The sequence below is a fragment of the Brienomyrus brachyistius genome, chromosome 1 (assembly GCF_023856365.1).
Source record: "Brienomyrus brachyistius isolate T26 chromosome 1, BBRACH_0.4, whole genome shotgun sequence".
NCBI classification, from domain to species: Eukaryota; Metazoa; Chordata; class Actinopteri; order Osteoglossiformes; family Mormyridae; genus Brienomyrus; species Brienomyrus brachyistius.
The window spans coordinates 2196964-2210606 of NC_064533.1; the positions used below are offsets into that span (position 1 = coordinate 2196964).

The 13643-nt window shown below is 40.5% G+C and overlaps 1 protein-coding gene across 2 annotated transcripts in view; it reads right to left on the reverse strand.

Moving 5' to 3' along the window:
* Positions 1 to 1676: 1676 nt before the first annotated feature.
* LOC125750196 (metabotropic glutamate receptor 8-like) overlaps positions 1677 to 13643 on the reverse strand; it is a 122424-nt gene continuing 110457 nt past the window's right edge. The window contains exons 10-11 of one of the 2 annotated variants that reach the window (XM_049027638.1): positions 3867 to 4122; positions 1677 to 2019 (exon numbers count right to left, since the gene is read on the reverse strand). In XM_049027638.1, coding sequence (XP_048883595.1) covers positions 1970 to 2019; positions 3867 to 4122 — 306 coding nt within the window. In that variant the 3' untranslated portion in view covers positions 1677 to 1969. The remainder of the gene's footprint in view (positions 2020 to 3866; positions 4123 to 13643) is intronic. The other variant, XM_049027647.1, reaches the window with a different exon arrangement.

Below are 13643 nucleotides of genomic sequence, written 5' to 3' on the forward strand. Positions count from 1 at the left end.
TACCCAAGGATCCGCCGCTCACTGGACAGCCCATTCTCTGTGAACTCTATAAACGATTGTGCTTGGAAATCCCAGTAGATCAGCAGTTTCGGAAATATTCATACCAGCCGGTCTGGCACCAACAACCACGTCACATTCACAGTCAATTAAACAACCTTTCTTCCCAGTTCTGGTGTTTGATGTGAACATTAACTGAAGCTCCTGACCTGTATTTGTATGATTTTATACATTGTGCTGCTGACATATGATTGCCTGATTAAATATTTGTGTCAAGGAGGAGTTGAACAGGTGTACCCGAGTGTATGACAAGTAACAGGTAGCAGGTACAAAAACGCTTTGATATTTGTTTCTCTTACATAAATGCATTTACACTGGGACACAGAGATGAGACTCACCAACTTTGACTAACATCCCCAAACTTCCTTGGGAAAAAGTCATTGTGGGTCCAACTGGATGTAAATAATGGACTCTGGAAGGGTTTTGAAAGTTTCCTCCTTGATCCCTGTTTAAAGTAACACCGGACAGCTTCAAACGAGACTAATTCATGCTGGCAAGGATGACATTCTAAAGCCATATATCACGCGCAGATATTTGATATCATTTATATTTTATATCCTATAGAAAAATGATTCAGACAACAAAAATAATTAACTCATTAATTCTCCTGGTTTGGGTAAAAGTATTTTTGTTAACTCGACAGATATGTAAAACCATAAGTGATTTTAAGAGTTGTTTTTATTTGTAGTTCTTCAAGCCTTTGTTTCTGAAAAATACAGAATCCACCTTCTTACAGTGATTTCTTGCATCTGTTTTACTTTATTCCACATTTTTACTTGTCAGTATGATTCCAAAGCAAAGGTGCTTTTTTTTCTTTATGTAATGCTTGGCATTTTCACCAAAAGATTGTAAATGAGTAGTTGCTTCGACATGAATCATCGACCCCCCCGAAAATACCTGAGCATAAAGGACATAAGACTCTCGCATCAACAGAAATTCTCCATGATGCTCACTGGGTTTCATTTTAAATTAACAACTTTAATTTGGGTTACTTGGTAAACCTAGTGTCACAATTTAAATGCACATAATGTGGTGTTACAAAGGGTATCCTGGCCTTTGCGAATGTAGAGATACAGAACTCTGAGTCTAGACCATCTTCCCTCAGAGAGAGAAAGTGATCTTTGCAGTCAGGTCGAAAGACAACCATGCTGTTCTAGAGGCGACTTGTGTCTCTCAACACTGAATCTGCTGGGAGAGACCCCTTACCCAGAAACAGCACTATGTGAATGAAGCCTCTTTAGAAAATGCATAGAACCGATTGCAGAAATGCCACTGTGCTTAAAACCAGTGTCTCTGTGCGGCAGAACTTCACTTGGAGCTTAAATGACTTCTTAATTGCACAGCCAACAACGCTAAACATTTGCAAAACATTCCTTTATTATAAATAAATTATTTGTATAAAAATTAGCATGCTTCAACCATCGCATTTACAGATTCACAACCCAGGGCAACAATCCTGTTAACCAATACAAGGGACGAACTCATCTCATTATGCATATCAGACAGTGAGACAAGAATTTAAAATCTTCACAACCACAAAAATACTAACAAGTAGAATAACAACAAACATGGTTGACTCTGTATCTTTTTTTATAATTATCATCACAGGTCTCTTCTCCTTTTTAATGCTTTTTTTTTATAAATCTTGCTTTGTTGGTCTTTTTTTGCATGTTGGTTTTTTTACTTCATATCACCACCTTCTCGATTTTTAAATTCAGCCTCTAGTTTATTTTATTTACTTATTCATCTACCCGTCCGCCAAGGACCTCCCTCGCTCTGCCCTCAGTTCAAAGCCGGACAGCAGAAAATGGCTCATGCTTGGGTTCCAGTGGGCAAATCCCATCGTCTTGGAACGTCTCCAGTCGGCGTGTGTTCTGGTGCATCATGGGAGTCCCTCTCCCTCCAGTTCTCTTCAGTTGGCGTGATTGCTATAGCTGACATATGTTGTCTTGGTTGATGAAGCTGTCGAGGGAAAATAGGAGGGATAATTACTTTCCTTTTCAGCAAACAGATCCATTTTACAATTTACTAACATTTTGGGCCCATTAAATACAGAAAGGATTCCTTTAAACAACTGATTGCGACTGTTACAATCCACTTCTAAACCTCAGCGATGTGTCAAACAATCGCGACACATTTTTATGTCATTTTAATAATAACCTTGAAATTCTCAGTTTCTAGTGTCATAATTAACACTATGTTTTTTTTCTTTGCATCTTGGAATCCAGTTTAGTTCCTGGCTGCATAAAAGGAGCATTCTTGATGTCACAGAGCCATATCAGTCATTCTCCATGTCTTTGCACATTTAATGCATTCTCTAATAACCCTCTTTCTTCTAATCTGCACGACGAAGCTGAATGTGCCACTGCTGGCCCGCCTCCTCTCACTGTCTCGCCACTGGTCGCAGAGCTGGAAAGTCTTCATCTGGACACAGTGCTTTCTAATCAGACTGATTTCCATTATGCATCTGAGGTACTGCCAGGGAAAAAAGCTTCAGTAAATAAAACAATTCCTCTCTGTACTGACTGAAGCCAAGATCCCTAAAACGATGTCCGAAGATTAAACGAAGAACTCAAGCAAACTAAATTCAAAGTGAAATCCCGTGCACTGGGCCGCAGTTCCCTTGCGTACATTCTGCAGGGGCAGATAACGAGGCCACCTGCCTTGGTAACTCAACAACAAGCATATTTTCCCCACACAAATACCGAGTGCACCAATACTATATAGAATAAAAAATTGAATTCCTGAGGCAAATTAATTCTGGCTAAAGAAAGTGAAAACCTAAAATGTGTTTATTGCAAAACGGAGTTAATGTATATACAAAGTAAGATTAGTGTGATTTGACAAAAATAGACAAATGTTTATTTTAATTATTTTTAACAGATTACGCAGAAACTGATGTGGTGTTGCCCAGCTGACACAGTGTTCTGAAAATGACTCAGATGTGTTGTGTTGTCCAAATTAAGCAGCCGAACACAAAAAGTTTAAAAATGTACCTGTTAATTCTGAGCCAAATTTTGTTCTGACTAAAATCATACAGTAAACTGTGCAAATTCTCTTTTATTACTATGGCCCGTAATGAATTTTCCTCAAGCTGTTTAAGGACTTAAAATGACCTGATGTTCTGCCTTTGTGTTCATTTATTAAATGAAATATAAAATGGAATAAACTTGCCCCTACAGGGCAAACAAATGAAACAGATTTGTATTTCTTGTCAGTAGCTCTTCGGAAACAAATTAACCTTTTTTGCATATGAGTTATTCTTTCTGGTTTATCAACAAGATTGGTTTTCAAAATATGCAGTAAGTTGGCTCTTTAAAAGTTAATGTGAAATAAAACTACAAGTGTTAGTCAAATTGTTCCTAATGTCACAGAATCAATTTTAATGTTATTTTATTAAATGACAGTGAATTTTTCTTGGAGGAGCCGTCCATAGCAGAGGGACACCAAGGGAGAGAAGCCAGTCAACTGCAGGGCGTACAAACATTCACACACTGTAGGCAATGAAGGAACATCACCTACCAATTACTATTTAATTTAGCAGATGTTTTTACCCAAAGATTTCTGAGAAAGCAGTGTGACACAGCTGCTGGAGCGACTGGAGCTTAAGGGCCTCGCTCAGGGTCCCAACTGGGAAACAGTCTGCTGACACTGGGATGTGAACCACTAACCTTCTGATCACAGGCACTGTGCCCTAACTTGCTGAGCCACACACCCCCACCATCCCAACTAACTGCATGTCTTTGGACGACAGATTTCGGCATTTAATTTTATAATATAAAAATTCAAGGTCTGAAAAGGTAGCGCACCACACTCACTGTTGGTCTCCATGCTCTCGCAGAGCTCGGTCTTCACCTCGCCGTTGGGTCGGTCGCCCCCCTTCTGCGTCAGCTTGCCCGACATGGCGGCGGCGGTGACGATGGCCTTGAAGCTGCGTTTGCGCTTGGGCACGTTCTGCTCCGGGTGGAAGATGATGACGTAGACCTTGGGCATGTAGAGCATGCCCAGGGAGACAGAGGCGCTCAAGCTCAGGGAGATGGTGAGGGTCGTCGTCTGGATGTACATCTGCAAGCAGGTTTCAACACAAACCACAGAAAAGCACTTTAAAGACTCCTACAACATGTCCCAAATGCCAATGTAATCCATCATTAATTTAATCCAATCCAACATGTAAAATTATATTTCTGCATCTGGACAGCTGGGCTTTTTCAGTTTAGTGTAATGCTATTTGGACTTAACCAGACACCTTCTGACTCTGAAAGGATGATACAGATGATGGCCTAATCCTTTAAATTATTTTTTTTTGTATATCTGTAAAATGCTGCAGCTTACTCCCCTACTGGAGTCCTGGGTCAGGTCTGATATAATTTATAAATAATATGACAGCATTTACTTTGTGTGTAACATCTACTTCTGTTTTCAGTAGATCTATAGACATGTTTTTCGATCAACAATGGATAATCAATGATATCACAGTGGGCAAATTCATTTTTGGAAAACCCACCAACAAGACTAAGAAATAATTCCATGAAATACTGCAGTATATGACGATGAACTAGATTCTTTTGAAAAAGCACATAAATGGATTAGACGAAATGCAATTAATTCTGAATGTTACCATTAATTATTAGTCGAAGTAAGATTGAGGTGAACCTCTCTTGCCACTGGAAAAAGCTAAACTGCCACCACTGTGAACGTAAAGTTCTTAATGACTGAGATTTTGGTGGATTTAACAGGCCCGGCAGTTCTTAATCAAAGAACACCCAACAACACCTGCACTTCCTCAGACATCTGAGGCACAGATAACCAAGCCCTGCACAATTAAAAATATAATTGGGAGCGATACAGTGTGCCTGGACAGCATGGCCGCTCAGGATCACAGAGTCACATGAAAGGCTGAGTTGTCACAAAAGATAATTGTCATTGACTGTCACTTGACAAAGCTGCAGGTACGGCCTAACCATAATCAAAGTCCCCAGCCATCCAGGTGTTTTTGCAGCCTTGCTGCTCAGTAAATGGAAACAGCACTTAGACCTATAGCTGCCAGTAGGGTTTGTATTCCAAATGAAGCTGGTTTTCTCCAGGGCTGATTGTATCGATCCTGACACAGCACTAGGCATAGTATCTTTTTTCACTGGCTTCCACATTCAGTGCATGGGGTGCGGGGTCAGTGGGCACCACTGCAGCCTCACACCTGCAGGGTTGCAGGTTCGATTACTGACCCAGCTGTGTTCAGTCGAATGTATACTTGGGTATCCCAGAATCCTCTCACAGTACCAAGATGTTATTTGGGTGAATTAGCACCTCTAAAACTAATTGTTCCCTGCATTTGTACTAGACTCACGTGATTCTTAACTGAATAAGAGGTTATGGAAGACATATTTATTCTGTGTTTTATGCTACCCTGCAGCCACTGTGCGTATTCTGTTAACATGAGCTATGTCTCTAAGAATGCTTCACATGATTAATTTGCAGACAAGTGATTCCAAACTAATCCTTGGCATATTCCTGTTCGAACACACTTAGCCAGCAAGTCTGATCTGCAAGACTTAATAAATAGCACTGGGCCAACATATCCCTGTTAAGGATTCACATGAACTGGACCGTTAAATACTGGTGGCATTTATAACCAAAGATGCAGCAATGTAGCAAAGTGGATGGCTCTTTTTTTATTTGACGCTATAGGACAAATAAATACACAAAAAATTGACAAAGGGACACTCGCAGGCTAAAGCCCACACCCTGACAGTACATCTCCACTGTCCATTGTACCATTTTCCTAACATACCTTTGCTCCACTGTTGGCCACAATTCAGCAGAATGTCATGACACCCCAGCACTCCGTACACCGGCTCCACGACAACACATGAAGCAGAATGCATACCTCAGCTGCTTGCGGTTCCCTTTGTAAATTTACCTGCCCTGATGAAAGGCACTGACAACGGGCTATTAGTTCTGCATCGGTACCGTTCTCATAAGAAACTTGTCTTTTCAAAAGTCAATATGGAGCCTCTTTGTTTGCAGCTATCATTTGCTCCTGGGCTTCATTCGCCCTGGAAACGTGGTGCATCAAAGAACAACAGCAGGAAGGACTGAAATAAATCAGACCGTGCAAGAAGAAACGGACACAGCTATAAGAAACTGCAGAACTGACCGCTCTGTTAAAACCCTCCTGACGATTTTCCCGCACTTCATCACAAGAACATAAACACACATCTTGTTGTGCAGTGCCATCAAAACGTAACCGACAAGCCATTCATCTGCACACTGATATTTACAGCACTGCAAACCAAACAATAAGGCGGTATGCAAAGTATTCTTCTCTCTGTCACAAAGGCTTAATCTAATTTTTCATAAAGTTACGCTGTTGCTATGAAACCGATGCCAGCTTACAGCTGATGCTGGACTTAACATGCAGTAGAGGGCAACTGAACACATTTGGAAAAAGAGATTGATGATGTTGTGCCTAGATTTAAGACAACAGTTTAATACATTCCCTCTGGTAGGAACATTTTATTCCGAATCTGCATCATAACTCCCATTTCCAAACTGCATATTATGTCAACACAGGGTGCATAAATACAAGCTACTGTCAGTTCCACATCTAACATGATTCATGAGTTAACATGATTAAAAATCCATCAACTCCATCATTCCAAATAAAAGGGCTATTACATAAGGTGCATAAAGACTGTCTTTCAGCAGTAATGCTCTGGGGTCTAGATTTTCAGTGTTTAACACAAACACAACACTTCCATACACCAGTGTCTGTACGAACATGAACGAAGCCATAGCCTGACTGAGAACATCGAAACTCCCAGTTAGTCAGCTGGTGAGAGCTATCAGGGCACTTAATCACTCAATGGCTCTGCTAATTCCTCGAAAATGCCAAAGCAGAATCAGATTAGAACACGTATGTAAGTGTAATGTCTTTGGCTAGAACAACACTGCTTTCATCAGTCTCACAGAGATATGACTTGAAGTAACTCCTTAAATTACACTGAATAAAACATAGCAGAGCAATGGAAATATAGCTAGAAGGTGCAACAATCATGGGCAGGGAGATAGCAAGCATGACGCTTTAATAAAATGTTAATTTCAGTTCCTCATATTGCATTACTATATCGCAGTACCTAATGCATTGAACATGGCCAGGGAAATGAAGGGATTAAACTGGGGCGGATGATACATTGTGATAAATTTCACTATTCTTTCATTGTAATTTAGCTGAAAAATGGTCTGGCATAAGGAATAGCTTAGAAAGGCCTCAGTGAAGTGACTAAAAGCTGAAGCATCACACACAAGCTTGAAATGTGACATACGGTTTTACTGACTATACTGATTAATGTGCATCGTGTTACGAATTTTATAAGTTCTGAAACCCCCAGTAATTGGACGGCTTTGATGATACTGAGCTGGTTCCCATGAAAAACACTGCTTTGCCAAAACTATTGGGAGATTACAGACACGCCTTATATCTAATGAAATACATTTCATCTGTTTATTAACGCCATATTAGCAACACGACACTACCAAATACTATATTTCGCGATTATTATCATCTCATTTAAGCGTTTGTGGAAGCAAGTGGCTTTCATTAATACCAAACAGAGTTTCATAATTAAAGAATGCTGATTTAAAGGAAACAGAAGACGGTGTGTAATTAAAGATAACCACATGTGTAATGCCCCGAGAGCACTTACATATCGCGTTCAAGACAGTTCTGGATTCAGTGTATCTTTTCTTGGACTGTCATGACGAGGTCTGATAACCTTCGCTAAAGAAATCATTTTTGGAAAGCTCAATGAAAATGCAACATACAAAAAACTTTATCAGCAAGGACCATTCGGAAATATTTATCTTTTTTTTAAAAAAAAAAACTTAATGCCATTTTTATCATCATGCCTCCTTTCCCACATCTTCTGAACATCCTCCCTAACGACATCTAGAGAGCCTAATTACTGCTGGAGAGGAGAGTCTGAGATTTGAAATTTGCGACGGGTGGATTTTTGAACGTCATTTCTGCCATCACTAAGCTATTAGACTGTGCAGATCCACCTTTGTTTAACAAAGTCTGCTAGTTTCTAATATCTCAAAAATCATTAGTAAAATGGAAAAAATATCATCATAAGGCACTATATGTGACCACCAAGTCAATGCTGTAGTGAAGTACACTGAATCACTGCTGGTGTACCCATATACGTCTATAGTGAAGTACACTGAATCAATGCTGGTGTACCCATATACGTCTATAGTGAAGTACACTGAATCAATGCTGGTGTACCCATATGCGTCTATAGTGAAGTACAATGAATCAATGCTGGTGTACCCGTACTGTATACGTCTATAGTGCAGTATGCTGAATCATTTCTGGAGTACCCATACTGTATATGTCTATAGTGAAGTACACTGAATCAATGCTGGTGTACCCTTATACGTCTATAGTGAAGTACACTGAATCAATGCTGGTGTACCCATATACATCTATAGTGAAGTACACTGAATCAATGCTGGTGTACCCATACTGTATACGTCTATAGTGAAGTACACTGAATCAATGCTGGTGTACCCTTATACGTCTATAGTGAAGTACACTGAATCAATGCTGGTGTACCCATATACATCTATAGTGAAGTACACTGAATCAATGCTGGTGTACCCATACTGTATACGTCTATAGTGAAGTACACTGAATCAATGCTGGTGTACCCTTATACGTCTATAGTGAAGTACACTGAATCAATGCTGGTGTACCCATATACGTCTATAGTGAAGTACACTGAATCAATGCTGGTGTACCCATATACGTCTATAGTGAAGTACACTGAATCAATGCTGGTGTACCCATATACGTCTATAGTGAAGTACACTGAATCAATGCTGGTGTACCCATATACGTCGATAGTGAAGTACACTGAATCAATGCTGGTGTACCCATATACGTCTATAGTGAAGTACACTGAATCAATGCTGGTGTACCCATATGCGTCTATAGTGAAGTACACTGAATCAATGCTGGTGTACCCATATGTGTCTATAGTGAAGTACAATGAATCAATGCTGGTGTACCCATATACGTCTATAGTGAAGTATACTGAATCAATGCTGGTGTACCCGTACTGTATACGTCTATAGTGAAGTACACTGAATCAATGCTGGTGTACCCATATACGTCTATAGTGAAGTACACTGAATCAATGCTGGTGTACCCATATACGTCTATAGTGAAGTACACTGAATCAATGCTGATGTACCCATATGCGTCTATAGTGAAGTACAATGAATCAATGCTGGTGTACCCGTACTGTATACGTCTATAGTGCAGTATGCTGAATCATTTCTGGAGTACCCATACTGTATATGTCTATAGTGAAGTATACTGAATCAATGCTGGTGTACCCATATACGTCTATAGTGAAGTACACTGAATCAATGCTGGTGTACCCATATACGTCTATAGTGAAGTACACTGAATCAATGCTGGTGTACCCATATACATCTATAGTGAAGTACACTGAATCAATGCTGGTGTACCCATACTGTATACGTCTATAGTGAAGTACACTGAATCAATGCTGGTGTACCCATATACGTCTATAGTGAAGTACACTGAATCAATGCTGGTGTACCCATATACGTCTATAGTGAAGTACACTGAATCAATGCTGGTGTACCCATATACGTCTATAGTGAAGTACGCTGAATCAATGCTGGTGTACCCTTATACGTCTATAGTGAAGTACACTGAATCAATGCTGGTGTACCCTTATATGTCTATAGTGAAGTACACTGAATCAATGCTGGTGTACCCATATACGTCTATAGTGAAGTACGCTGAATCAATGCTGGTGTACCCTTATACGTCTATAGTGAAGTACACTGAATCAATGCTGGTGTACCCTTATATGTCTATAGTGAAGTACACTGAATCAATGCTGGTGTACCCATATACGTGTATAGTGAAGTAGTGAATCATATATGTTTTCCAAAGCAGCAAACTCACATGTTTAAAGGAGAATTACTCAGGGCAGAGCAGTACAGAAATGCACAGGAAATCACTTGTTATATTGAGCTAACAGCGGATTCACACTAAGCTCACACAGGATTTATGCTGTACATTAAAACTCCTAGATCCGTACAGGATGCACTTTCTATGATGGAGGAGATCAGAGGTCAGCTTTACCAAAGACCTCTAGCCTGGTGCAGAGGCAAAGCTATATGGACTCTCCTATGGCCAAAAGAAGCACCCGCTACTCAATTCTGCTGATTTACTCCAAAGGAACCAGGCGGCATCCTGATTATTACAGTGACCTCAGATGACAGCGGTTTGAGAAAAGGATCCAAAGCAGTATTCTGTAAGACTGCGTTTATCAGCAATGAAGAACCACACAGAGACTTCAACCCCTTCTCCAAACCAAAGCTACCATTATCCATGCTTGCACACTCATGGTGCCAGGCCACCCCCTGCCTCTACTGTCTGGGCCCTGGAAAATCTTCTCATTTCCACCCCTTTTTGGACAGTGCTGACGCTGCCACATTCAAGTGGCCCTGCCTTGTTCGCTGTGCATTCTGGGAAAGGCCCCAGGCCCACTGTGACTGAGGATGAATGGATGGATTGATAGATAAAGTGTCACAAGATTGAAATCTACATCCTATATGTAGGGTTGGGAACGCAAAGTAGGTTCCAAATTACAACCGATAACACAGTTCCTGGTACCAGGTACCCAGTTCTCTTTTCTGAATTTTGGTTCTGCTTATCGGTTCCTAAGTATTATATATCTGTCATGACCTGTTTTAGGTGAATACATCATGCATCAACGCGAAACAAGCTAGCATGTGTGAAAGACAGTGACCCATCAAAAGTGCAGTTTCACTTTATTAATGAAAATGACAACAATTGATACACATCAAATTGAAAAGTACATAATCAGAAACCTTAATCTGTCTACCGTAAAATGCGTTCTCACAAATTACACACTAAGTTTGCATTTCTATAAAATACATACAAATCGCAACATGCTCCTTAATTTTTTTTTCTCTCAAGGCAGATTTGTCTGAAGTGCGCAACCTAAATAACTCCACTTGTTTATGTCAGACAGATTTAATAAAAATATCACTACAACCCAAAATGTGTCTTCTTTCAAATATTCTCTCAGCAAACGTCCGCTTTTATATAAATTAACGTGACCGGCTAATCCTATGCCAACAAGGAGTTCATTCAAGGTGGAGATAAGTCACGCGCGGAAACACCAACCGAGAATGACAAAACGGCCGGTTGTATTTGCTAAATTTACAATGCCAGACACTCTGCAACAAGTTCAACCATTTCTTGACAGCGGTGATGAAATTAATTCATCCTCCGATGAAGACTGTGACAGGGATGAAGATCGTTTTAATGAGAAATTCTTTTACATACTGGCACAAAACAAGCTGATTGTTCTTAATCATGTTAAAATAGCTCTTGATTTCCCCAATCTCTCATATTTACCATTACCATTGCTTTCAGCAAACAGACAAACTACAAATTATTTATATTTTTGGCTTGTTTCACACTGACGATTTGCACTAGACAGGTCCATTGACAGGCTGATTTGGGTGTGGGAAGTTCCTCAGGTGAGCATCAATCATATTCATGACCACAGCTGTTTGCCCAGGTAGAGACAATTGAACAGAATCAAATTATTGTGTTAGTCCGACTAAAACCGGACTTTTAAAGTATAGGTAAACATCGTAGTCTGACTGAAATTGCACTAAATCAAATTTCTCAAACTTGGACTAAGACACCCAGATAATGTGACTGGGAGTGGATTTACTCCAGCATGCATACCTTCAATCGGACCCAAACTGGCCAAGGTGCTCTGCCCATGCTCCACAGTGCCCACCCCCCCCCCCCCCCCCCCCCCCCAGGCTTTGACCCAGAAGTAGCAGAAGAAGCTTGGAACATAGCAGAGCATGTGTGAGATGTACAGCGCTGTAAAGCTGTCCAATTCACCACTCAACTAAAGGGCATTTTTCCACCACACCAGGTACCGTACTTTTGGTACTTCAGGGAGGTACCAAAACGACGGTACTTCAAGGTGTTGATTTTCTACTGCTGTAAAAACTGGAATGACATCACAACGCAAGGCAAGTATGTTGTACTGAATTAGAAAAATGGCTGTAGTAGGACTGGACAGCTAGATTAAGATCAGGTTTTTTACCTTCAATTTGGTATTATGGCGCAGGGAGTTTAAGTCTCGCAATTTTTACTCTGTCATATGAAAAACCCTGCAAGTTTGGCAATTTTAAAGATTCATTCTTTTTAAGATTATCTAGTACATGTTTAAAAATCAGTTTAAAATTGACCTCGGCTGTTTCTGCCTGAGCGCTGCATGCGTACTCCAAAACAATCAGTCATTTTCATCCTTGCTGTTTAAATCACTCCTTGACGGGTTTGTGAGAAATTTATGTTGAACTCATAAATACCCCAATATTTATTACAACAAAATCACTTTGCAATATTTGAAAAATTTCCAGTACTGTGCTGTCATAGTGTATTATGCAAAATGCCTTATTTCTTGCTACGCTAATCCTGATCCTGATCCTGATCTTGATCCTGATCTTGTATCTGTTCTTCTGACCAGATCGCAATTAAAGCTCGTGTCACTTAATTGGTCCATCTATCCATTATTACTCATTTTATTCTTGTTGACAACCTTGACGTAATGGGTCAACTGGAAAACGCATAATACTAACGGGCTGAGAGGAGCCATATCGCCACCTACTGTAGCGGAGTCATACTTCGGTCAATAAATCGATTCCCCTCCCATGCATGTATACTGGGACAGGGACAGCAGTCTGATTAAACTGCTATAACTATAACATTTCCCCCCACAGTCAGAAAACATACTGAGGTTAATTAGAGTTACCCCATTGCCCAGAGCTGCGAATTCCTTACTTTATGGGGACACAATGTCCTCACAACGTGATGAATACCTGTTTTTTTTTTTATCACAAAATGTCACAAAGCGTAAAACAGTATCAGTACATTTCTGTGTAGGGAAAGTACTGGCTGAAGCAGCAGCTTTGCCGTGTGCACTAGCTGTCAAGATAAGGGAGACTTCATTTGCCCTTTGTACAAGATACACAGGAATTCATTGGTTTCCATATGCCCCATCTTACACTCCGTGACACACGCGGTTTTGGGGTCAGAACAGAGGGTTAGCCAGCAGGTTGTATTCCTGGAGCAGTAGGGGTTAAGGACTATGCCCAAGAGCCCAACTGTGATATAATTATTCTGCTGACCACGGGATTTGAACCAATGACCTACCGGATATAGACCCCTACCGCACTGTGCTACAGACCACCCATGGAATTCAGGAGTGCATCAACATACTGAGAGGACTGCCTGCCTAAATGTGACACTGTAGAGGAAAAACAGCTAAACTGCAACAAAGGAACTTTAAAGAAGCCCCCTTTGCGTCTGATGTGAGAGGAGCGTCTTGTCTCGCCTGCGACATTTATATCCACATACGGCCCCTCAGGATTTGGTTTCCAGTGTGGCTGAAAGTCACAGCAAAGCAGATGTTCCCATTTTTAGCCGTCAG